The 27,711-nt window shown below is 39.5% G+C and overlaps 1 protein-coding gene across 6 annotated transcripts in view; it reads left to right on the top strand.

Moving 5' to 3' along the window:
* Positions 1–27,711, top strand: part of map2k5 (mitogen-activated protein kinase kinase 5) — a 353,172-nt gene that overhangs the window by 165,823 nt on the left and 159,638 nt on the right. For all 6 annotated transcript variants that reach the window (XM_059639304.1, XM_048562623.2, XM_048562622.2 and 3 more), the window contains 3 exons: positions 2,043–2,111; positions 2,213–2,294; positions 4,420–4,481. In XM_059639304.1, the coding sequence (XP_059495287.1) occupies positions 2,043–2,111; positions 2,213–2,294; positions 4,420–4,481 (213 nt within the window). The remainder of the gene's footprint in view (positions 1–2,042; positions 2,112–2,212; positions 2,295–4,419; positions 4,482–27,711) is intronic.

The raw sequence follows: 27,711 nt of genomic DNA, 5'->3' as shown, positions 1-27,711 counted from the left end.
TCCTGTCCTATCCAGTCTCTCCTTATAACTCAAACCCTCCATTCCCAGCAACACTCTTCTGAACCTTGGTGTCCATAAATTGAAAGAAGAAAAAGTTTTGATTCTGCTGATCACATGATTCTTGCAGACAGTTGAGAACTGACTCATCTCAGCAGAGTTTTCTTCAGATAGCGTGATTCTGTTTCATCAAAATTCTGTTTAATTTTCCACCTTAAGAGTCCCCACATAAGTCACACAAAGCTACTAGAATCTTTGAATTACAGTAAAATTACAGTAACAAGAACTAAATAAGTTAGTGATAATCTGTTTAAAATGCCTCCATTTGGTTAGGACATTTGATGTAAGTTAATGGGATAAACATTGGAAACATGAATAATGATATCAGAGTCACATAATTAAGTGTAACAGACTGAAAGTGAACAGAAGTTCACCTTGCATGAAAAGACTGAGTATAGATCATCCTATAATAGAGTTCTTGCACAGTGACCTGTGGAGTCTGATGATAGTACTTTGGAAAACTAATTGGGGTTAAATGTCAAACATAACAAAATATCGAGGACATGTCAGAAAGACATATTGAAGTCAGTTACTGAGGTGAAGTAGTGTTATCAGAGCTATAATCTGGGAAAGAATATGTATATGACATCAACAGAGAGAAGGAGTGATCATGACAAAGACGCAACAACTGAGATTGAAATGTTGAAACAGTTTATAGGAATATTAGAAGAAATGGTAATGGATTTACATTAATGAATAAGATACGAATAACAACCTATAATTGTTTCTCGGTAAGAGAAGGAAGCTCAAAGGCCACCCAGAGGAAACATTCTCACACTAAAAGAAGGAAGTGTGCAGAACATCCTCGCCCTCAGAATGAGATCAGAAAACATCAGTGAGATTGATCAGAGCACTACAGAAACTAACCCTGTAAAATCTGAGATTTCAAGTGGATGCCTATAGTAATGTGATTAACACCACATGCATGTACAATGATGGAATGAAAATGTCAGAGGTACATGGTTAAGTAGCGTGTTGAAAGGGTGCAAAGCTCTAACCTAGTGTGAAGATAATGTGAATAAAGATTCTTACAGAGAGTTGCCTAGGCTTCACGAAAATTACTTTGTGAGACTAAGTGGCATTTGATCCAAGAGCACAGCTAAATAATTAAAACCCCTCACAAAATTAATATTTTGAGTTTTTATTTGTGTCAAGATTGTAAAGACGAATACAGCAGAATTCTGCAAGAGCCATATCTCTCAGATAGGAGTGAAAGAAGTGACCAGTCAGTCTGTTCTTGAGCTATTATTTGTGTGTCTGATCTTGAACAGGAGGAGTACTTTTTGAATAGTACCTTGGAAACTTGAACATTCATAGTGAATGGTAACATGTTGTACTCTCTCAGTTCTTGTATGTCAGCCTAGGTTATGTAACGTAATCTGGTCTGTGAGTTGAACTCACAACCTCATTTTGAGAAAGTGTAGAGCTGGATGGACACAGCAGGCCAAGCAGCATCTTAGGAGCACAAAAGCTAGAAATCCCCTGAGGTTTGTCTGGAGGGAGGAGGGTAACGTCTTCAGGTTAGGCATCCTTGGAAGAGGCTTCGCAGTGAGGTTAAAAATGTATCAGAGATACTGGGAACTGCAGATACTGGAGAATCCAAGATAACAAAGTGTGGAGCTCTCCAGCACCTGCAGTTCCCGTTATCTCATTTTGAGAAAGATGTGTTACCGTCTACTTTCAGAAGAGTAGATTAGAAATTCAGAAGAGATTTCTTTATCATTCTCCATGAATTTACAGCCTTGATTCTGAACCATTGCCTCTTGAGTTGCTTTACAACCTTGATGGTGTCCAGCAAGATTGGCCTTCATGTTTAATCATGTTTTAATCTCAATGAAATTGTTACTTCACAGTTCCTAATATATATAGAAAAATGTCTTCAGTTAGTTGCTGACAACTGCTGTGAACTGTGTTTATTGTTAAGATGTAAGCTGCAATATTTGGTCAATTAGCACAAGATAACATTTTGATTTACTTTATTACAGGTCATTCCTTTAGACATTACACTTGAAGTTCAAAAGCAAATTATGTCAGAGCTAGAAATTCTTTATAAGGTAATTTTCTGGTTCTTTTGAGTGCTAATTTCATCTTTGCTTTACTTGGCTCAATTGTGGGTCTCATTCTTAATCTTTTTTGGTTGTTCACTTGCTTACAGTGTGATTCATCGTATATAATAGGATTTTATGGAGCATTTTTTGTGGAAAACAGGATATCAATATGTACAGAATTCATGGATGGTGAGTTTGTTGGTTATTTTATGCATCAATTTTATTGTATGAATCTGAATTAATATGCTGTGAGTTCTTTTTAAACTGGGAATCTGCAAATTTGACTACTGCTTTGGTATGTTCCTTTCTGTTAGGGTTTGTAAGTCAAGACTGGAAGACACTTGGCAGCTTGGAATGATTTAGAGAAGAAAAAAATCTAACCGAGAGTCTATATTGAAACATACTGCAAAAAAAACTTTCACCTTATCAGCAGTAACTTGTTACATTTAAATCCACATTGGCCCTGCAGCTTATCTGTGAATATAGCTGGATTTGATGGCACTTGAACTCTTCTCTGAAACCCGATTTAGATGGCAAATAGGCAGCATTTCAATTTGGCATATAGCTTAGAGGATTTGTGATGCCTTGATAGAATGTAATGCATTTTCAATGGATACAAAGCAGGCAAGTTGGTTAGGGCTGTATGAATTTCTGTGCTTGGTATACAAAAGGAAAAGGGGTCTATTATATATAAAAAATGTGTGATATTCCCAAATGATCAGTACACAGTCTTGTCCATGCATTGTCATATCAAAGGAATAACAGTTTAAGTAGTGAAATAATTTGGCTTCCTGCATCTCTTTGTTTTGTATTTGTATTGCCGTAAACTATATTTTATAAGAGATAATGGGAACTGCCGATGCTGGAGAATCCAAGATAACAAAGTGTAGAGCTGGATGAACACAGCAGGCCAAGCAGCATCTTGGGGGCATAAAAGCTGGCGTTTCGGGCCTAGACCCTTCATCCTGTTTTCTCAGTACTCTTCATGTCGGGAAGACCTTAGACCATGCCAGGGATATAGTTCTGCAAGTATAGATCTATTTTAGTAAGGTTCCACAGTCATTGATATTCGCTGAGGGTATGATTCCACATGCTGTAACCCATGTTAGGAGTATGATTTCATAGTTTCTGACCCAGCTCGGGGTTGTGTTCCTGCAGAAAGTGACTCAGCTTAGAGGTAAAATATAAAGATGTTGACATATATTCTGGTTTAGTTCCACTAGCTAATATGATGCTGGGAGAAAGTATCACCTTCAAGAGGGGCCAGTGTCATCAGAATAACATTTTTATTGACAAAAAAGATTAATAGCAATTGTAAAGACCAGATAACCAAATGAACATTTTACACGGCTAGAAGTCTTGGAAATAAAAGTGCTATTATCTTTATGATGTTATGGTGGTACAGTAATAATGTCACTGGATTAGTAAACCAGAGGGCCAAGCTAATGCTGTGAAGATACGGACTCCGATCTAACCATGGCATCTGTTGAAATTTAAATTTAATATTTGGAAGTGAAAATTTGACTCCACAAAGGTTGAAACTACCACCAATAGTTGTTTAGAGAAGAAATCTGCCTCTTTACCTGATCTGTGACTCCAGACTCGCAGCAATGTAGCTGACTCTTGTCTGCCCCTGAAAATGTTCTAGGGCAATTAAGCATGGGCAGAAAATGCCTGCCTTGTCAGTGACAACCACGTTCATGAATGGATTTTTTTTAACAAGTATCTCATGGCAAAATCTGTTTTACAGGAGACTGCAAGAAAAGATTAATATTAATTCAAACTTAGTTTGCAATGTGACACCTGCCACATCTTCTGAACTGATTTTTCCCCCCAACCACTCAGTATCTTTGAATTATATTCCTAATGGGTAACAAATCTCTTTTTTTATTCGCCCTTGTCGAAAGGATACTGTGTGGTCAAACAGAATTTTAATAGTACAATGTTCATTACTATTAAACTTCTGGGTATGTTTTATATGTCTTCTGTCAAAGAATAATAACGTAATAATCAAAATTTTCATTGCAATTTAGAGGTATAAATAAAGCTAATTGTTTGTAAATATTTGCTTTTGTGAATGTCAATTTGTTGGATGTAATATGCAATTTAAACCCCAATTACTGTATTAACACTACAGTGTTTTTAAAATATTATAAATACCTCAAGTAATTTGATGTTGTAATTGACCTTGAAACAGATAGGGTCCTCTAGTATATCAAGTCATAAGAATTTATTGTAGACGTTATGATTGTAGCATACTGATTTATTTTAATGTACATTCATGTTTTTTCTCCTCCATTACAATTTCCTTCAGGAGGTTCTTTGGATGTATATAGAAGAATCCCTGAGCATGTGCTAGGGAGAATCTCTGTTGCAGTAAGTTTAAATGTTTTTAAAATCTACATCTCAACATCATACTAGCGAAAATATCCATGATACATAGAATAAATTTAGAAAAAGATTGTGAAACAAAAAAAAAGTAATTTTGCATTTTTATATATGTATAATTGCGCATGATGGAAAACCTGAGGTGAAAGACGTATATTGCAATTTGCATATTATCATGGCCTAGGGGATGTTTGGAATTGTAGATACGGTTAGCTGACTAAAGATTACAGGTAGGTCTTGTAAAAGTAATTAGATGTAACACTTCTGTAATTTTAGGCTGGTTGGGGACATTCTAATGGAGTTTGTTTTTAAAACCTTTTAAAGACTAGATTTGAAGTATTCCTTTGCTGAAAGTGGCATAAACAGCAGGTATAAATGTGAATGATCATTAGTGCTGAAATAGATAGTGTAATCTTTCATTGGTTGGCTTTACAAGATGATATATATTTGAGGTGTCTTGCATTGCAGAATGTTAGGGAGTATTTTTGTTACACTGCATGTTCCCAGTCAGCAAACTGTAATACATGGGGCAAGTGCTGAGCAGATGGAAGATTCATTGAGGGACTTAGTAATCCTAGGTCACTCAGGCACACTTTCATTTGGCCTGATATGAAGTAGCATCCATTAAAACATTTCCTTTTAGCTAGACAAGAGATGAGGAATGGAGGGAAAGTTTAAAAATGTCAACCTTACTAATATTCTTTTTGTAATCCTGACCAAAATCCAATTCTCAGTCAGCTGCTTGCAAACAGAATGTCTGATTATTCGCATCACTGTTTTGTCTATCCTTGCTGTTTGCTCATTGGTGGCAGCATTTCCTATGTTACAAAACTGACTCCTCAAAAGTGACTCATTGGTTGCAATGTACTTAGGGATGTGTCTTAAAATGTGTAGTATACAAGGAAATGTTTTTCAAACCCGCTCAACCAAATGTCTGATTTAGTGCAGGCTGAGTGCGATTGTATATAGTCTAAGAAAATACACCTGCACTAATATGGACTTGGGGTCCAAACAGGTCTGTGGGCTGTTTAAGATTAAATCTGCATACTATTCATAGCTTTCAGTGTAACATCAAAATTGCTTTATCATTTGCATTTTCACAATCTATCAAGAAGCTGTGGGATAATTTGGGCACTTGGACATTTTTTTAAACCAGATATGGCAAGACATGGATTGTTTATAGTCAGTGAATTCTCAGTCCTCAAGAACATCTTCGGTATATGAATGATTTTGGACAGAAAAAAATTGGCAATCTATATTGCCTTCATTTGGATAGGAAAATGAGGCCTTATTAATCAACCTAGAGTACGCAGTGGGAAGATACAAAGGGAATGAATGTTGGTGACAGGGCTGCAATGTTATAAGCTGAATTCTCCAATTCATGCTCCCTTTTAGTGCTTCTCTTGGCACTGTGATACAAAGTCAGAAATGACATTTAATCTCTCAAGCTTTTTCCTGTGAAGTGGTGACACTTTACTGTAAATGAGTTCAACCTAATGCTTTAGTGCATGCTGGAGGTGCATAGTTATAAGCTTCAGTGCAAAGAACAAAATACTCCATAAAATCCTTCACTTATACGCTTAACTGGATCATGCATTATGCAATTTGTACAGTTCAGTATAAATGTAGTTTGCTAGCTGAGAAATTCAGCATTGAAACCAGGACGTGTGATTTAGAAACAAAGATGTGGCTATTGTTGTTCCTTAGTTCTCCTACATTTATGGAGTCAATGTGAATTTTACTTTGGTGGAAACGAGGGACATAGATAAGGCGAAAGCCAAGGTCTTTTTCCCAATGTAAGTGAGAACAAAGCTAGAGGCAAAAGGTGAGAGGGGAAAGGTTTAAAAGGAACCTCAGGTGCAACTTTTTCACGTAGATGGTGGTGTGTGTATGGAACGAGCTGCCAGAGGACGTGGTGGAGGCAGGTACAATTACATTTAAAAGGCACCTGGATGTGTACATTAATAGGAAGTGTTTAGAGGGATATGAGCCAAATGGGACTAAATCAGTTGAGGATATCAGGTCAACATGGGCGAGTTGGACTGAAGGGCCTGTTTCTGTGCTGTATAACTCTATGAAACTATTAAATTCTTTGGTCTGTATTATTAATGAAGTCACTAACTCATTTCAGGTTAAGCCATTGTTGAAACATGAGATAAAGGAATTTCAAATGAACAAGTTAATGTGTTCATTGTCAATATTGGAAAACCTAATTTGAATCTAGTGGTATTTTAATTAATATTTCTGCAGGCTGTTTGCTAGGTCACACTTGGACCCCTGGCTTCAAAAGTAGAAGCGCAAAGTCCAAATCAAAGGAAGTTATGCTAAACCTTTAGAAAATTAGCCCCCAGATAAAATATGGTGGCAGATTCAGGTCAGTACGCTGTTTTGTTTTTTGATTCTTTTTCATTGAAGATTACATTGCCTGCTGCTTGTGTGGCACTAAAGCTACTTGCCACAACTGCCCCTTTCATTTCTGCATGGACAATATCTGAGGAGCTGAGAATTGAACTTAACGCATTGAATTTGTGAGGTGCAGTGTTAATTGCAGACAATATAAAATCTACTTCAAATCAGACCTCTGCTTTAGGGATGTCTCAATCCTGTTTGTACAATTGATGGTTGTGGTAAATTGGCACAAACTTACATTTGAATTTTTAGTACCATATTTGTTATCAGAGCAATAAGCAAGTGCCATTGAAATCAAGATTGTAAGTTGTCTAGTCATGAAAATTGTGCTGATTGTAATTTTGAAGGTCTCTTTTAAGCTGTTCCTCTAATCTTGTTTATTTAAAGAAATTTTGTTGAAATGATCCTGGATTCAGATTCTTTTAAATTCCCTCATTACTGAAATTTTATTGCAGTATTTTCCTGCTCCTTGTTTTGCTACTCAGTCTACTCAAATCACACCGTTGATTGCTCATTGGTTCCATTTACCATTAAGTCTCGTATCTAAAGTCCAGCTGGGTAACCCATTAAACAGGGATACGCCATTTGAAAAATGATACGAGCTTATCAGACTGAGTTTTATCAGTGACCTCTAATCAAGACCACCAAAGTCTTGCTCAGGGACACGAGGATATGGAATGGAATTACGTGGGCTGGGTTTTTTAAATTCATTAGCATAAATCTTTCAACTAAATTATTTGTGCTGCACCAGCATATGTCATCCATGTATGTTATCTATATTTTGTAATACAAATTTTTTTGTTGTGTTTAAAACAGCGCTTGGACTTCTTAGATTGTTCAGATAGTGAAGTTTTTTTTTACAACTCGTTGGTGAAGAAAAATTAAACTTGCAATGCTTGGTCCCTTCCTGATGACTGCTTTCTCAGTTTGTAATTTTTTATGCTTTCTTCTTTGTAACAATAGAGTGGATCATTCATAGGATGGGGGAAATATCCTGCATTTTGGAGCAATTAATTATAAGTTGCATTTTTCACTTTAATGTCTTATTCTGACATTCATTATCCCTTGTAGTGACAATTAATTTAAATCCAAGTGATCAAACATCGACAGCTATTAGTCTCAGTTCATTCTAATTCACAGACCTTCATTTTCGCAAAGTCCTGTAATTATCTTTGGAAAGTGCCCAGGGCAATGGAACTTCCCTTTGAATATTGGCTTTTATCAGCAAATTGGTCATAATTTACTTGTTGCTGCTATAATTTAATGTGTAATTTACGGAGATCTTAAATTTGCACAGCCGGAACTAAAGAATTTAAAGACACTATTGACTATGTAGTGAATAAACAAAGGTTCTAGTGTCGATACAACTTCTTCGTTTATCTCACAATATCAACAATTCTTAACTCACTGTAAAGTCTTATTCAATATTTTGATTTGATCACGATATTCACAACTATGAGGGATCTGTACAGTGAATATGGGAGAAACAGTTCCAAGTGGTGGAACAATAGAGAGCCAAAGCTTACTGATTTATGGTATTCGGTAAAAGAAGAGGTTCTGGTGGGCAGTTCAAGAAACCAATTCGATCATGGTTTTCAAAACTTGGGCGGTTACCTGAACAGAAGAAATTTGTAGGGCCACAGGGAAAAGACCTAGAACTAGGACTAAGTGTGTTGCAAAAACATAGTTGCTGGAAAAGCTCAGCCGGCCTGGCAGCATCTGTGAAGGAGAAAACAGAGTTAACATTTCAGATCCGGTGACCCTTCCCCAATATAAGTTCCGAGGAAGGGTCACCAGACCCGAAATGTTAACTCTGCTTTCTCCTTCACAGGTGCTGCCAGACCTGCTGAGCTTTTCCAGCAACTTTGTTTTGTTCCTGATTTACAGCATCCACAGTTCTTTCAGTCTTTGCTAAGTATGTAGAGAGCAGGCAACGAAACAAGAAGCCAAATGACTACCTTCAAGTTCCATTGACAAACCTGTCTGGGATATGTTACAATACACTTCCATGGCAGGCAGAACTTGAACCCAGACCTACTGTTTTGGAGATGGGGACACTGCCACTGCACGGCAATACCCTCAGTGACATCTTCTTATGTTGTAACCATTCTATTATTCTTTGGTGTGCACAGTTAAATATTTTAGGTCAAATGTATTCATTTTTGAGGTTTTATTCTTGAACTTTTTTTGACAAAGCTGCGTCAGGTTTAGGATTCAGATCAGATTACATAAATTAGGCTATCTACTGTTTGTTAGTAATTTTGAGATATTTTATTAAGAGGTAGCAATTTGCTGCAATACATTAGCTAATAAGACAGGAAAAGCATGCACCTGGTGAGTTGAGGGCAACTCGTAGATATCAGAGTTAGAACAACACGTGTTGGTCTCAATAGATTGTGAAGACAGCGTCCTGCTATTCAGCAGAAGCATTAGAGAATCTCCCCGAGGTCTGTCTTCAGTTTCATTCGTTCGTCTTTCCTTGGAAGAGGCAACTGCTGGATGAGCACTGCTACGTGAGAGACATCACTTTGCCTCCCAACAGGGACTTGTTAATTTACTTTAACTCTAGAAGTTAATAGATTGCACTAAGTCATCTGTTTGAATCTTTTTAACCAATGAATACAGGACAGATCCCAAGATATTAAGGTGGTCACCTCCCTCTTTGCCTATCTTCCAATCAGGATCAGTTTTTGTTCTTCTTAAACACAAATATTGATAAGGGATGCACACATAGCATCTCGCAATTCCCTGATGTCACTTTGGGAATGTAGTGACCTAAATATTGGGATTGAAACTTTGTGACATTTATCTGCACAGATCGCATATGTTTTGTCAGAGACAAAATCAGGGCCGGATTAGCTGAGCTTATTTTAAAAATGTCACACCAAACAGGAAAACTAGTTTACAGAGGGTCCAAATTTCTTGTAGCTACATGTTTGGATGACTTTTCAGTGCTTCCTGTGTGTTTATTTGACAGAGCTGTGAGCCATAATGTTGCCCAGAGCCTCAACTGGAACCACTAACCAGATCCCTCAAGCTCTGGTTGACAGCAGCAACCAAAAACTGATAAATAGCCAGAAGCCCTCACTGAAGCCAATTGCCTGACCCCTCACTGTGACTGAAGTCCTCTCTCTAATGAAAACATCTATCCCCAAATGAGCAAGTACATTATTTCAAAGACAATCATTAACTCTCAGCAGCAAGGGGTGCAAGGAGATGTTCTGGGAGAAAGCAGTAATAAAACAAACATCTCTCAACTACAAAACAACATTTTATTACTAAATGTTCGCAGTGTAAAATTTATTAAAAGTATCATTGTCACTTTGCTTTCGACATTGAATTTTGTATATGTTTTGTTGGCTATTGAGAGCAGGTGTGAGATGACAAAAACCACATAACAGGTGCTGACTGTGATGATTCACTGTGAGAAATAGGTGAACTCTAAGTCAAAGTACTGCTGACTTTGGACATCTGAAATAAAATCATAAACCGATTGAAAAACTCAAAGGTTAAATTTTGAGTCCAATATGACTGTTTGGGGCAAAATGGATGAGAACGGTGAGAAGCCTTTGGCATCAATGGCCTTTGTGTACTACTACATATCCCCAAATTGAGAACTCATGCTGTACTACCATTGATTTTTCACTGTCATTGACTTCAAATATGCAAGTGAAACAACTGTTGTGAAATAACTGTTGTGACATAATTTTTAAATAAAGTGCACAAGCAAATTCATTACAAATGAAATGAATGTGTCTTCTGGTGTGCAAATTGCTGCTACCAATTTTAGTTATTTTGGTTTATTTATGCTGTTGGTCCCATTTTTGTCCTTGGGAATGTTTTAATATTATAACTCGGAAATTGGAAAATGCGTAGTCTGTTAAAACAGTAATTACAGATTTTGTTTTCATATATTAAATTGTAAAGTTGTGCAGCAACATTTTCTTACTAAGTCTAGACATTTCTGAATCAATAAAATCAATGTTTGATTCAACACTGACATATCGTCCAGGGTTAATAACATGGCCCAGCAGTAGATCATATAACAATTAATGCAATTGAGACAAGAATGGAAAATAAACTTTACAAACTAGCAAAAATGAAAAGAGATAAAACTCCAGATCCGGACAATCAGTGGACAAATAGCTGATTTAGCGATAAGTTAACCAAGTAGAACGCTAGAGGTAAAAGACAGTTACGTAGCTTGAACGTGGATAACACATGGATCAGTGCTGGTACCAATGTAAATTATAATTTACGTTGATGCATTTGCTCCTAAATCCAGACCACTAATGTCAAAATTTGCATTTGGTAACAAATCAGCAACGTAGTCAATTTTGAAGGAGAATGCAATATAGCACACAAAACACATTGGAAATCTTGCATACTGCGCAGTTAGGTGGCAAATGAATTTTAACATTTCTAACTGAGATGCTGCATTTTGGGAAAAATAGCAGCATCATTGATACCTCAGAAAATAAAATTCTATGCAGGAAGATAAATGGACCTAGAGTCTTGAAATCTAGCTGAATAATTCGTGGGTCAAAAAGGTATTTAAAAATGCTAACTAAGCACTAGAATTTACATCTGACAGTATGGATTTCAATGACAATAAAATTTAAGCAAAGCATTTGTAGAACCTGGTAAGCCCACACTTAGTCCTGGTCTCCTTCATATAAAGGATATAGAAGGACTGGCAAATGTTCAGAGATGATACCAGAACTCAGAGATTATACTTCATCAGAAAAGGAAAGAGGAAAAAAATAGAAACACTTTGAATTATGGTTAAAATTAGAAGAAAAAGCAAAAGAAAGGATGGCCCTAGTAGAAGAAAGGAAGACAGAAGAGCGGTAGGAAGTGGGAGGTTTTGAACTGCAACGTTAGTGATTAAAGAGGAAAGTTGACTTAAAATGGAGAAGGTAGGAGCAGTGATGAGGAGCAAACCCATTGTAGCCAAAGCCTGGTGGGGATCCACGCATTATAATGAGAAAGTCACAAGGCTTTTTTATTTAATTTCAGAAAAAGGCTAAATATATTAAATGGCTAGTGACCTTAGGGCTGTTGTTGATTCAAACAAAATTGGTCAAAAGACCTAATGAGATGTTTGAATCACTATCTGGGAGTATGATAGGGTTAAAAAAAAAGCTATGTTAAGTGCATATGAGCTACTTAGGTGCACCAGAAGTCCACAGAAGACGTTTAGGAATCTATGAAGGGAACCTTGGTCAAATATATGTAATGTTAGAAAGGACCAAATGAACATTGATAGGTGGATAAGGGTATTGAAAATAGATCAGACATATGATGCCGTTAGAGAGATTCAGAAATTCACTTCCTGAAGTAGTGGAAGAGCTGAAAGTTAAACTCGCAAGATTAGCAGCAGAAATGGCAGATGATTATGAGTTAGTTCATAAATCAAAGTTTGGCTTTCAATATCAATTTCAATCTGTGAGAGATAGAAATAGGGGAAAAGAGAAATCCTCAGGTAGCCAAGGAAAAAGACATCTTATCGATGATAGTAAACCACAGGTAGAATGGAAACCCGTGAGGTGGGTGTGGAAAAGAAAGAACGAACCTCTGGTGTTTTCATTGCAATATATAGGACCCATGAAGTCACAGTGTCGATGGTTTAAGAACCACACTGGAAAGACATGTGGTGAAACAGGGTAGGCCTTTAGAGTTTATTAAATTGGTAAAGGAGACCCAGCAGAAGCTCAAGAATTGCAAAAGAATGTATAGCTTAGTTGGGGTTGGTTAATAATAGAGTACCAGATCTCTTTAAAGAATTTACCTGAATGTGTAAGGTTTACTCATGTTTACCAGGAGGAGTAGTAAAGAAATTAAAATTTTAAGAGATATAGGACAAAGTCAATCTTTGGTGAGAGATGAGGAGCTATGTACTTTGGAAGGAGCGTTGTCGGAAAAGGTAGGAATGTGTGGATTTCATGGTGAGAAGAGTAGCGTTTCATTTTATAAGGTGAGGTTAGAGAGTCCAGTTAAAGTGATGAAGTGGTGGTAGAAGTAATAGGAAAATTCTGAGCTCCAGAGATTCAGCTTATCTTTGGGGGTGATAGAGCTGGATCACAGGTGGGAGTGATGTCTACTGTGATTGAAAAGCCAGTGAGAAGTCGGGCAACTGCAACATTACGGGAATCATAACTTGGTTTTTTCCTTACTGTGTGATAACAAGATCACAAACCTACAGGTTGAAACCGGAAAAGAAATCAAAGAATGATTATAGAAGTAGATGTAGTTACATAGAAGTATATGTTCAGTTATCAGAAACTATGTTTGATCAAACAGTAGCGAGAAAAAAACAAGAACAGATTGAGGATAAAGTGGATAATTTTAGTTCAGAAAGGTTAGTTGAAATACAACAGAGATTTTTAAAAAATTGTATCAAAAAGTTTACACAGAAGAAGAATCTGAATGTATCCCAGAATGTTACTGTCTTAAAAATGAAGTCTTGATGAGGAAGTGGAGACTAACACATTTTCAGGCTGATAGAAAATGAGCTGAAGTTTGTCAAGTTGTATTACTGGTGACTTATAGAAAGGAGGTATTGTGGGTAGCACATGAGGCATCAGTAGGAGGTTGTTTGGGAGTACGCAAAACTCGAGCCAAAATACAAAAACATTTTTATTGGCCTGGCCTGGACTGGTATGGTTGAATTTTGTCTGCCAAATAAAAGGAGAACTCAGGCAGTGATTAAAACCAGCACTTTTCATACCTATAGAGCATTTGAGGAAACTTCTATGAGAATCTTAATTGATTGCATAGGCCCCCTCTCTAAAATAAAATGTCTGAATCGATATTTGCTGACTGTAATGGATATGTCTACTAGATTTCTAGAGGTCACTCCATTACATAATATCACAACTCGAAGGATTGGAGAAAAGTTACCTAATTTTTTCATGAGATTTGAATTAACCACAGAGATGCAATCACCAGAGCTGGAATCAAACAGGGTTCCTGGTTCTGAGAGGTAGCAGTGCTAACCACTGAGCCACCATGACCCACTAATGAGAATTTGCAACTTGGAGTGAAGAATCTAATCTAGACAAACTGAATTCGATACTCCTCAAATTATATTGGAGAATGAGGAAGTTTTCAAGAATTGGGATAAATTATTGAATAACCTTCCAGAATAAAATCGAAATGACCTGAAAGAATTTCTACAATCACATGAAGAGATATGTGTGAATAATTTGGGAAGAACTGACCTGATTGTGCTTCATGTGGAGATAGGAAATGCTGTTCCAATTCAGCAATATCCTTAGAGACTTAATCTTCTAAATTTGGCACAGGTTCAAAAAGAAATTGAAAACATGCTCAAATGCAAGTTGCAGTGAATGGAGCTCACCCATGGTGATGGTGCCAAAGCCAGATGGTACCCAATGCCTATGTATTGATTACAGCAAAGTCAATACAGTTACAAACTCAGATTCATATTCTATTCCTCTGCTGGAAGAATATATTGAGAAATTGGGACAGGCAACTTATTTTTTAAAGCTGGAAAAAGGATGCCAACAGGTGCCTTTATCCAAGACAGTAAAAGAAATTTCAGCTTTTGTGACATTGAATGGACTTTCCCAGTTTAAAGTTATGCCGTTTGGCATGAAAATGCACCAGCTGTACTTCAAAGACTAAACAATGAAGTCATTTTGGGATTATCTGTTGAGTGGTGTATATAGTCGATCTGGTAATTTTAGTTACACATGGAAGGAACATTTGAAGCATCTGTCAGAATTGTTTGACTGACTTGAGAGGGCATACTTGGTGATAAACCGGGCTAAGAGTGATTCCGCAAAAGCTCAAGCCATGTTTCTAGACCATATCATCGGACGTGGACAGTGGTCCCACAGAATGTGAAAACAAAAGTTATTGGGGAATTTCCCATACTATCAATGAACAGGGAATACTACGATTCCTGGGACTGAGAGGTTTTTATTGAAAATTCGTAACAAATCTTAGCAGTATGTTTGCTTCACCGACTGCTTTGTTGAAGAATTGCAGAAAATTTCAGTGGACGGAGAATCTCAGAACGCATTTGACAGCCTTAACAGGTGTTAGCCACATCTATTTACACAAAGCCATTCAAGGTGCTTATCGATGCGAGTGATGTCAGTATCAATATTATAGTCTTGCAAGAAGATGATGAGAAGATAGAACGTCCTGATGGGTATTTTTCCAGAAAGTTGAATATTCATCAAAAGAAATATTTCACAATTGAAATGGAAACTTTGGCATTGCAACATTTATGTCCCAATAATGTGTCAGAGAAAATTGTACATCCTGATTGTAACCCATTTTTGAAAAAAATTAAAGATAAAAATTCCAGACGGTTGAGATGAAGTTTATAGTTACACCATTTAATTTGAATATTATACTCGTGGCAGGATGAGAGGGCGTAATTGCCAACACGTCACAACTTTGATTAAGAAAAACGAAGGTGTTCAGCAGAAGATACAGTTTGAAACGGACTACAGTATTGAATGTTTACATATGTGGAGTCAATGTAATATATATGAATTATAATGTACTAATAGTGCAAGACTAAAGGTTTTCAAACAATGAAGCCATCTTTGCGTGTTGATGGTCCCTTTTTTAAGGGGCCCTGTGTGACAATACTATGGCTTCAAGAAGTGTATTTTGTCCTGATTCTTTTTTGAAGAGGAATTTTGAGGCAGAGATGCTGACTTGTCTCTTCCAAGTCAATAAAGTAATCAGCTTGTGAGACCCTGAGTATTTTTTTAAAAATTAGAACAAAAGAAGCAGCGTGAATGCTGGAGTCAGGCTCTGACAGAACCACGGTTTTAGTTTAAAGATGGGGTTTTGAAGTTGTCGTTGGAAACTGTTTCCAGCTCTCCGTACCAGCAAAAAGCTGGTGTTCTCTCTCTGGCAGAATTTTCTTAATGGTGTTCTTTTCTCCTCAACTGTAGAAACATTGCACGTGTGACAATCTATTTTACTGAATTTACTTTTGTCAAGGATATGTTGATTGGATTTTATTATATTAGAACAATTGTAGTTTAATAGTTAAATAATCTGTTGTTCCGTCGAGGTTTCCAGTAGGATTAAAGTTGTACTAATTCTTCTTTCTTTTGTTTGTATTTTAACTGGGCATAAGAATTGCTTTAAGCCAAGTAGCATGACCAATCAAATTGCATCTGATATACAGCACCTTACACTTCCCTTTAAATAAGATATAAATTAGGGTCTGGGCTATCTCCTTGATATATTTGTTGGGTGCTTGGTCTAGTCCATAACAATATGTGAAAGAAAGGGTGTTGGAAATGAAAATGACCAAGTTTAGTTGTAAAATGTAAATATGCAAAAGTCCATCGGGCACTCTGTCATTAGAGCGAGATGACTGGTGATGAGCTTAACGAACAGGTCGCCATTCCTCAGGTGAGAAGTGTGGTTGAGAAGTTGGAACCTTCATGGTAACCTCAGCTAGTGTGGGAGTTGAACTGCTGTGTCAGTCAGCGTCACAGCTGAGCTAACTGACTTCCAGACAGCTCTTGGAAATTATAGTGATTAGGAGATTAAATCGAAAGAAGTCATACTCTTTAGATCTAGTCATAAAAGCCTACAGCCAGGCAAGCCTCTTTGGCCCATTGAATCTGCACCAGTCAGAAACTACCACTTAACTGTTCTAATCCTATTTTTGAGGCTGATGAGTGGTTGCTAATTTCTCTGTGCTGCAGTATTAAACTGATACCATTGTTTCAAGGTCTACTAGTTCAGTCTAGAGGGAGTTTGGCTTCGGACAAGATGGTTCTGAATGGATTTAATGTGTGCTTTTCTTCAACCTCAATTTCACAGTTTCCATTTACTTGCTCTTTCTGGTTATTTTACAAAGCCTGCAACATCAGGAAATATTACAAATTGATCCCTAAAAATGTACATCTACCACTACCCTGGGTACTACATTGTGCTTCAGGAACTTGTTAATAAATGTCAACATTGAGAAAATTTCTTTTACTGCGGTCTAACACAGTTCTCTCAATCTGCCCTATACCTACACTCCATCTACCACAGTGTACCGCAAGGAGATGCAGTAATTGACTTCATAAAAATATAGCTATTTAAAATTGAGGTGGTAGACATGTACAAAACTGACTGGATAGGAACAAAACAGGTTCATCTGAGGCTGACCATTAAGTCATTATGCAATTATTGGAAGACAGAACATAGAATCCCTACTGTGTGGAAGCAGGCCATTTTGCCTATCACATCCACTGTCTGAAGAGCAGCCCACTCGGCCCCCATCCTATGCCTATAACCCTGCATTTTCCACCTAGCCTGCACATCCCTGGATACTGAGTGCAATTTAGCATCACCAGGCCATCGAACTTGAATGTTTTTGGAGGATCGGACGAAATGGAATCGAATCCTTGCCACTCTGAGACAGCAGTATTAACCAATTAATCATCATTATCTCTCATATTTCCTCTAACAACCATGTAATCTTCTGGGACAGGCAAGCAAACAGATTAGGAAAGAAAAACAGGATAAACAAAATTTTAGAAATTTCTTTCAAATGCCTGAGATGAGTGAAATGAGTTCTGGGGATCACAGTCACCATAAGTCATGTCTCATGCCATGGCAGCAACTTTTATAGGCAGTGAGGTCAACATCAGCCCCAAATCACATCTGCTTTGAGAAACACAGGTGAACTCCTTCAAATCTTGATGGGAAATAATCTAGTCAAAAATAAAGAGGTTCTTTATCATTATTCAGAAGGCAAGAAAGGAACAGAGAGGGATCTGCATCAACTCCAGAAAACATTGCGCAGTCTGCTCCATCTGCAATTGTTGGGTCAGTGTCAAGGAGGATTTTCAATTAATGAGGAAACAGAAAGACTCGATCTTGTCATTGGAGGCCACTAACATCACCTTCTGGCCCAAAGTTTGTTGTGTGCAGCAGGATGAGATGTGCTTTCTTTCTTCCAGAAGGACACCAAAAGCTCTAAGATCTGCAGCCTGAAGGAAGAATCTGGTTCAGTAAAGTCATCACAGCCTCACATTTTCAGGATCAGCAATCCTTTTATATTGGATTGTGTGAATGGAACTCCCAGGAAAGGACAACCAACACACCCCCACCCCTGCACCCAGCTATTCTTGTCCTCTGTCAGGAAGATCCTAGATGACTGCACGTGGGAAAGTTGCACACTTAAAAATCACCTTTCTAAAGTCCTAGAGCACATTGAGGAAATGAAAATTCCCAGAAAGAGTGGCTTCATGGCCAAGTTGTATTTGTGTATGTGGGGCTTGATTGGCGAGGACCTGGTAAAGGTGTATAAGGAAATGTTTCTGGTTAGCAGTATATCTGGATCCATCAGGAAAGGCATCATCATTGTCCTTTACTAGCGGAAAGTGAAAAGGGAAGAACATTAGAAATTCATGACCTGTTCTCACTGCTGAAAGGGGGAAAACATAACTCTGTTCAAGATTATTGTCAATTGGATCAAGCTCTGGAGTTGGTCATTCACCATTACCAGGCCTGCACTGTAGAAGATTTCTGAGAACCTAGGCAACTGCATTGCTGAGTAGCATATGTGTGGAAAGGACATGGACACCTTTATCTCCCTGGGCCAGGAGAAGGCCTTTGACAGAATTATACACATCTATTTGATAGATATGCTTAACAAAATGGAATTTGAAGAGGGAATCTGCAAGTGTACAGAACTGCTGTACACCAACATCAGTAGTGTAGCCTCAATCAGTTGGTGGGAGTTAGAAAGTTTTCCAGTGAGATCTGGAAGTCAGGCAGATCTGACATCTTTTCCTTGTCTCTCCAAGTGTTTATAGGACATCTTGTTGAGCCCACCAAGAGGATACAGGCATTTTTTAGATTCCTTATTTCTTATCAAAGAGTTGACGATGCAAGGTATTGCACACACACTCATCAAATTATCCCGAATACATAGTTAACATCATTTGATTTTTTGCTCAGATACACTGTGTGCAGACTATGAGCATCTGCAACCAGTTTGAACTGGTATCGTGAAAGAGCCAGTGCTTTGACTTCTTCGCTATCATGTCAGGTTATCTGAAGTTGTTGGGGATTTGGTCAAGGGACTTAGGGCGTATGTTACAAACTGGAATGAGTGAGTAGCCATAGTCAAACAAAAATTCATCAGGTAGGAATAACTGTGACTTTCTATTATAGGTAAGAATCTGGTTATCTGGTGCTAAGATAATAAAGTGTGAAGCTGGATGAACACAGCAGGCCAAGCAGCATCTCAGGAGCACAAAAGCTGACGTTTCGGGCCTAGACCCTTCTTCAGAGCTCCTGTGCTCCTGAGATCCTGCTTGGCCTGCTGTGTTCATCCAGCTTCACACTTTATTATCTTGGATTCTCCAGCATCTGCAGTTCCCATTATCACTGGTTATCTGGTGCTGTTAGTTTTGCAGTACATCACACAGATGTGGCCTATTCCTCACTCCTGCACCATAGCTATCATCTGACCCATCTTCTGCTTTATCTGGAAATTGAAAATAGACCATGTTAGGAGAACTAGTTGTAGAAACCTAAAGATAAAGAGGAAAAGGTTCCCATCATCACCATCATTTTGTTGGCTGCCTTTGTGTGCATCAGACTCTCTCTTGAAACACCAAATAACACAGTATGTTTCTAGCTGTTGTTGAGGATGGGTCTGGCCACACAGTCTCAAAATGCTCAAAGTAGTTCGACTACACAGTTCCACCTGCTCTTTTTGGAGAGGTTTATGCAGAAAACACCATCCGGGCAAGTGGTCAGTACATGGTATCTTTGGGGCCCAGCAAGAAAAAGAGTTGGCATTTACTGTCACATGGTTACCCTTAGCAGACTGACAAACTCATTTGGCAGAAGGCTTAATGGCATGAATTTACAAACCAGCTTGGCTTGGCTTGGCTTCTGGTGAGAAATGTCCTTCCCATCAGATTTCTCCTACATACCAGAGTCTTACCCCCTCCACACATTGCCCTCAAGGTGGTAGTGGTAGGAAAGAGACGGGTGCCCATTTCATTGGGGAATGTGCCTTTGCAAAGAAGATCTAGAGAGAAATGCAACAATTTTGCCAAGGATCATCCTGGGCAGCTGCTGTGCGGAACTCCATACTCTATGACTGTTCCCACAGATGCACACAGAGTCAAACATCAGCCTGGTAAAGGTTGCAGTTTGGTCTCACCAAAGCCTGCTGATCTTCCAGTGTGTTTGATCAAGTGTCTTCGAACATTCTGAGGTTCAGGACAGTGTGCTGAGGGATGCAGAACAGTTTGAGGCAGCCATTGCAGAATCATAATGGGGAATGGTCATTCTCTAAGATGATTCAGCATCGTACACTCGGGCTGTGTGCCTCAAAAAGCAATTTTACAAATTTTGTGAATAAAGTATATCTTTGGGGTAAAGAAAAACCTCATTTAAAATCCTGAGTACAATGGCCTCTTTGTTTTGTTAATTAAAAATGGGGACAGTATTGGAGTTGCATCTTGACAAAACTTTTCTGCTGTTTTATGGAATTTCAGTGCAAAGGTGTTAATCTGTTATGGAAATCCATTTAATTATGCTTTTAATTTTGTTTTGTGTTGCACAGTTCAATGGAGTGCTAGAATGCTGTTTCAATGCACATCGATTCAGCATCCATGTAATAGATCCTTCCTAATTCATATATGGCTCTAAAAATAGTGTGGAATGGACATGGACATTCATTAGATTCTGTTGGACTGTCTTCACCTAGTGGATCCAAGCAAAATTATTATTATATACATGTGATTAAGTATTTGAATTGTGGGATTTGAAAAAAAAGAAATGTTTACATACAAGAAAACGTCTTTAGTTTCAAGTAGCCTTGTCTCTTAGATCAAGCAAAATGGTCCATCTTGTTGCTATATCCTTTAAACACTTCTGTTCAAATTACCTTTTATTCTCCTTTGAATCAATTTATAATATCTCTGCAGTGGTCTGGGAATAACTTGGTGAAATAAGTAGTGATATTACACAGGAGGGGATGCTGAACATCTTAAAATGCATAATGGTGGACAAATCCCCACGGCTTGATCATTTGTGCCCCAGAACTTTGAGGAAAACAATGGAAGTGATTTCTGGGACCTTTGCTGAGATATTTGTATAATCAATAGGTATGGGTGAGGTGCCAGAAGACTGGAGCTTGGCTAACATGGTGCCATTATTTAAGAACAGTGGTAAGGACTAGCCAGGGAATTATAGACCAGTGAGCTTGATATCAGTGGTGGTTAAGTTGTTGGAGTCGATTATGAGGGATAGGACTCACATGTATTTGGTAAGGCAGTGACAGATTAGGGCTAGTCAACATGGCTTTGTGCATGAGAAATGGTGTCTGAAGAGCTTGATTGAATTTTTTTGAAGAGACGAAGCAGATTGATGAAGGCAGAACGGTTTACTTTGTCAATATGGACTTTAGCAAGGTGTTCGACAGGATTCTGCATGATAGACTGGTTAGCAAGTTTAGATCACGTGGAATACAAGGAGAGCTGGTCATTTGGAGGCAAAATTGGCTCGAAGTTAGGACACAGGGTGGTGGTGGAGAGTTGTTTTACACACTAGAGGCCTGTGACCAGCGGTGTGCTGCAAGGATTGGTGCTGGGTCCACTGCTTTCTGTCATTTAAGTAAATTATTTGAATGTGAATATAGGAGGTATGGTTAGTAAGTTTGCAGATGACATCAAAATCAGTGGTGCAGTGGACAGTGAAGAAGATTACCTCAGAGTGCAATGGGACCTTTATCAGATGAGGAAATGGGTTGAGGAATGGCAGATGAAGTTTATTTTGGATAAATGTGAGATCATGCCTTTTGGTAAGGCAAATTAGGACGGCACTTAAACACTGGCAGGGCCCTGGGGAGTGTTGCTGAACAAAGAGACCTTGGGATGCAGGTTCATAGTTCATTGAAAGCGGAGTCACAGATAGAGAGGAGAGTGAAGAAGGCATTTAGTACACTTGCCTTTTTTGGTCAGTGCATTGAGTAAAGGAGTTGGGATGTCATGTTGCGACTGTAGAGTACATTGGTTTGGCCACTTTTAGAATACTTATGGTCTCCCTGATACTGTAAAGATGTTGTGAAACTTGAAAGGGCTCAGAAAAGATTTACAAGAATGTTGACAGGGTTAAAGGGTTTGAACTTCAGGGAAACGCTGAATAGGCTGGGGCTATTTTCCCTGGAGCATCAGAGGCTGAGGGATGACTGTATAAAACTTTATGAAATCATGAGGGGCATGGATAGGGTGAATAATCAAGGTCTTTTCTCCAGGGTAGGGGAGTCCAAAACTAGAGGGCATAGGTTTAAGGTGAGAAAGGAAAGGTTTAAATGGGACCTGAGGGACAACTTTTTCACTCAGAGGCTGGAGCATGCATGGAATGAGCTGCTAGAGGAAATGGTGGAGGCGGGTACAATTACAACAAGTGTACCTAGATGAGTATATGAATAGGAACGATTAAGAGCGGTATGGGCCAAATGCTGGCAATAGGATTAGATTGTTCAGGATATCTGGGTCAGCATTGACAAGTTGGACCAAAAGGGTCTGTTTCCATCCTGTATAATTCTATGACTCTAACACACTATGCTGTACAGCTCCTGGGAAATTGAATCAGTGATAGTGGGAACTACAGATGCTGGAGAATCCAAAATAACAAAGTGTGAAGCTGGATGAACACAGCAGGCCAAGCAGCATCTCAGGAGCACAAAAGCTGACGTTTCGGGCCTAGACCCTTCATCAGAGAGGGGGATGGGGAGAGGGAACTGGAATAAATAGGGAGAGAGGGGGAGGCGGACCGAAGATGGAGAGAAAACAAGATACGTGGAAAGGAGAGTATAGGTGAGGAGGTAGGGAGGGGATAGATCAGTAGGGAAGATGGACAGGTCAAGGAGGCGGGATGAGGTGGTAGGTAGGAAATGGAAGTGCGGCTTGAGGTGGGAGGAAGGGATGGGTGAGTGGAAGAATAGGTTAGGGAAGCAGAGACAGGCTGGGCTGGTTTTGGGATGCAGTTGGGGGAGGGGATGAGCTGGGCTGGTTTTGTGATGCAATGGGGGGAGGGGAAGAACTGGGCTGGTTTGGGGGTTGCAGTGGGGGAAGGGGAGATTTTGAAGCTAGTGAAGTCCACATTGATACCATTGGGCTGCAGGGTTCCCAAGCAGAATATGAGTTGCTGTTCCTGCAACCTTCGGGTGGCATCATTGTGGCACTGCAGGAGGCCCATGATGGACATGTTGTCTGAGGAATGGGAGGGGGAGTTGAAATGGTTTGCGACTGGGAGGTGCAGTTGTTTATTGCGAACCGAGCGGAGGTGTTCTGCAAAGCAGCCCCCAAGCCTCCGCTTGGTTTCCCCAATGTAGAGGAAGCCACACCGGGTGCAACGGATACAATATACCACATTGGCAGATGTGCAGGTGAACATCTGCTTGATATGGAAGGTCATCTTGGGGCCTGGGATTGGGGTGAGGGAGGAGGTGTGGGGGCAAGTGTAGCACTTCCTGCGGTTGCAGGGGAAGGAGCCGGGGGTGGTGGGGTTGGAGGGGATTGTGGAACGGACAAGGGAGTCATGGAGAGAGTGGTCTCTCTGGAAGGCAGACAAGGGTGGGGATGGAAAAATGTCTTCGGTGGTGGGGTCGGCTTGTAGATGGCGGAAGTGTCGGAGGATGATACGTTGTATCCAGAGGTTGGTGGGGTGGTATGTGAGAACGAGGAGGATCTTCTGGGGGCGGTTGGTGCGGGGGCGGGGTGTGAGGAATGTGTTGCGGGAAATGCGGGAGACACGGTCAAGGGTGTTCTCGACCACTGCAGGGCGAAAGCCGCAGGAAGTGCTACACTTGCCCCCACACCTCCTCCCTCACCCCCATCCCAGGCCCCAAGATGACCTTCCATATCAAGCAGATGTTCACCTGCACATCTGCCAATGTGGTATATTGTATCCATTGCACCCGGTGTGGCTGCCTCTACATTGGGGAAACCAAGCGGAGGCTTGGGGGCTGCTTTGCAGAACACCTCTGCTCGGTTTGCAACAAACAACTGCACCTCCCAGTCGCGAACCATTTCAACTCCCCCTCCCATTCCCCAGACGACATGTCCATCATGGGCCTCCTGCAATGCCACAATGATGCCACCCGAAGGTTGCAGGAACAGCAACTCATATTCCGCTTGGGAACCCTGCAGCCCAATGGTATCAATGTGTGGACTTCACAACCTTCAAAATCTCCCCTTCCCCCACTGCATCCCCAAACCAGCCCAGTTCTTCCCCTCCCCCCACTGCATCACAAAACCAGCCCAGCTCGTCCCCTCCCCCCACTGCATCCCAAAACCAGCCCAGCCTGTCTCTGCTTCCCTAACCTGTTCTTCCTCTCACCTGTCCCTTCCTCCCACCTCAAGCCGCACCTCCATTTCCTACCTACCACCTCATCCCGCCTCCTTGACCTGCCCATCTTCCCTACTGACCTATCCCCTCCCTACCTCCTCACCTATACTCTCCTCTCTCCCTATCTTGTTTTCTCTCCATCTTCGGTCCGCCTCCCCCTCTCTCCCTATTTATTCCAGTTCCCTCTCCCTATCCCCCTCTCTGATGAAGGGTTTAGGCCTGAAACGTCAGCTTCTGTGCTCCTGAGATACTGCTTGGCCTGCTGTGTTCATCCAGCTCCACATTTTGTTACCTGGAAAATTGAATCTTGTTTACTGTGCTGTTTCTGCCACATGTCATACTTTGTTACCTGTCTTGATTAACATTCTCCCCATTATGAATGATATGTTCACCTTTGTAATGTAAATTGCCACACAGTTGCAATCTGCCAGTGGTGACACTTTGGCTTTTCATCTTAGTCTTTAAGGGGTAACCTAACAATGATTGCGGAGGCTTGCGAACAGGATTGAGAACTGAACAGACCAGAATGATAAACAGAGCTTTGGTAGAGGAGAGCCAAGACCTCGAAAGAGAGCTCAGTAATAAGTAGAGCGCATCATTGGAGACCCAAACAAAGAGCAAGATCCCATATCAGGGAGACTGACAGGCATAAATAGAGCAATATCAGTAGGTGCCCTGAAACAGAAAAACTGATTGGTAAAATAAAGTACCCAGAAGTCAACGCCAAATGATTGTTAGGTAAAATCAAAGTAAAATGCCATCAGAAACCACATGGTTGGCTGGTGAGTATTTTTTCTCTCTGAACACTGCTTTGAACAAGGATCCAGTAAATTAAAGAAAAATCAAACACAGTGAGTATAACCATGAGTGAATTAATCAAGAAGAGCGTGTTCCAATGAAATAAAATATTATAAAATTTGTAGTTTAAACAAGATACTTACTAGATTTTCAAAGAGCAAATGGAAATTGTCCTTAAATCATGGATGGGCAGCTGAGACCTATTGTTTGCAGTTCTTGTGCCACTTGAAAATGCAGGACACTTCTTGTGTCTTGGGGAACCACATGCAGAAAGTGTCTTCAGCAACTTGAGCTTGAGTCAGAAGAATAGGAAAAGGCAGCAAATGCAGGGATCTTCAGAGCGTGTGCCTCTTTGAAACTGGAGACTACAGGTATTCATGGTGTAAAGTCAATACCATGATACGAATGGCAAGGGACTTCACAAGAGGGAATGACAAAATGTAGAAAAACAAAGGTTATAGGAGATTGAAGTCCAGGTAGTTCAACTTACGTGATGAGAAACATTTTAGAAACAATAATCAAATAAAAATATTAATAGACCCTTTGGAGAAGTTTGAGTTAATTTTGGAGAGCTAGCACAGATTTGTAAAAGGTATTGTTGCTTATTCAGCTGCTCCTGTGTTGCTACTTGGCCTGCCGTGTTCATCCAGCTTTACATCTTGTCTTTTTCTTCTGACCTTGCCTGCTTTCAATAATCTCCTTGTTTACCTACCCCTATTGAAATAATTCCACAAATACCAGTATTCTGTCACCAAATCACCATTTATTTACGTGTGCAGTGTAAATCACACTGAGCTATCTAGCAGAGAGCTAGCTCCTAGCGTGAGCAGAACTCCTTATATTCCTGTTTATGTCTGTCAGCCAACACTCCCTAATTAGACCAGGTTAACAGTCCCAATCAGGGAATTCATATGTTATGAGATCCACCGAGTATATATCTCTGTGTGGGCTCCATGTCCACCTGTCCGTGTACTTCTCCCCTCCCCTCAACTACTTGGTCTTCTGCATAAATGCTTCTTTTTTTCCCCACACATGCTGCCAGACCTGCTGAGTTTTGCCTGCAATTTCTGTTTTTGTTGCGGATCTCCAGTATCACAGTTTTTTGTTTTGTTACTTTTGTAAAAGGCATTGTATTTGACTAATTTTATTGCCTTTTTAATAAAGTAACAGAGAAGGCTGATGTGAATACAATGGATGTTTTCTAAATGGCTTTAAGAAAGGGTTTCACAAATTCCTTCATGAAAGGTTGACAAACCTGAGGCTTGCGGAATAAGAAGATTCAGTTTCAGCTGGAATTTTAAAAAACAGCTTAAAGATAGAGAATAGTCAGTCATGACAAATTGTTGCTTTTCAGACTGGTACTGCTGTTTTGTAAAGATCAATGCTTACTCCTTCTTTTATTTGACGCTAATGACTTGGATATTGCACTACAAAATCAATGTCAAAAGTTTACAACAATAACAAACTTGGAAATGTAGCCTGATCAAAGGACCTGGCAATGGGAGGTGCTCGCCCCAACCAGCAAATACCACCCCACAACCTCCGTCCCACTTTTTTTAAAATTGGCCACCTGTAGAACCTAAGCCTCTTGTGTCTTATTACCAGCAGCAGTCCCAGGAAAATTTCAGTAGAGGTGACCAAGGACCTGTTGATTCTCTAACCAGCAGATAAGACCCACTTGGCCAACCATAAATTCCACCTATGTTGAAAGTATATAACATACTCGTATCATTTGGTAATTTAGGTCTTTATTAATTGAATTGAGGCGGGTGGATTTTGGTTTCAATTCTGTGAATTCTTTTTCAACTTAAATCACGAAGTCATTTGGAAGTATTACCTAAATACATCATTTCCGAGAAAACATTTGCATAGAAATGCCTCGTCAGATACTGATGTATTAATTGATGAAGTATTTGCACTGCTGAGTTTGTGGCAGATAGTGAAAAAGAATTATCGGGGTGCACTGTTGGTTTAGTCTGAGTTAAGTTCAGAAGAATCAGGGTTCAGTTTCATCCCGAGCACAAGAATAATGTTTTCAATTCATGAGCAACATTCACCTTAGCAAAAGGGCTGGTCAGTTTGTGAACTCTCCAAGCTGTGAGTATTCATTTGAAATATTCAAGCTGCCAGAACTGAAAAGAGATTTAGGCCATCAGAAATTCAAGGAGATTCAGGCCATGAGAACTGGAAAAAAGTGTAAAAATTGTTTCAAGAGTGCAAGAAGTAAGTTGGGAAGAGTCAGTAAGATATTAAAGAATTAAGATGGGAGTGATATTTCTCTGATATTGAGTACCTGGAAAGTTACTGAGCGAAATGTTGAATCTGTTTTTTCTGTTTTATGTTAATGCCTGTTTGCATTGATATGTGTACATGTAACTTTGTTTTTTTCTCTCTCTTTTGTTGAATAAACTCATGTTCTTGAGTTAAAAAACATTGGCAGCCTCATGTGGATATGTTCAGTGACTAACCACCCCAGTATTTAACTGCAAAATTGAAACTTGCAACCTTTCAACCAGGTTTAATTCCTGGTTCTGACTTATGTACTTGTATCATAACACACTCAATAATTCTTTGTTGATCCACATTTTTCTTTTGCCATGGTCTTATCACTAAAGGGTGTTACTATTAATGGTAT

Source organism: Stegostoma tigrinum, chromosome 33 (genome assembly GCF_030684315.1).
Source record: "Stegostoma tigrinum isolate sSteTig4 chromosome 33, sSteTig4.hap1, whole genome shotgun sequence".
Lineage (NCBI taxonomy): Eukaryota > Metazoa > Chordata > Chondrichthyes > Orectolobiformes > Stegostomatidae > Stegostoma > Stegostoma tigrinum.
This window is presented reverse-complemented; position numbering and strand designations above follow the sequence as displayed.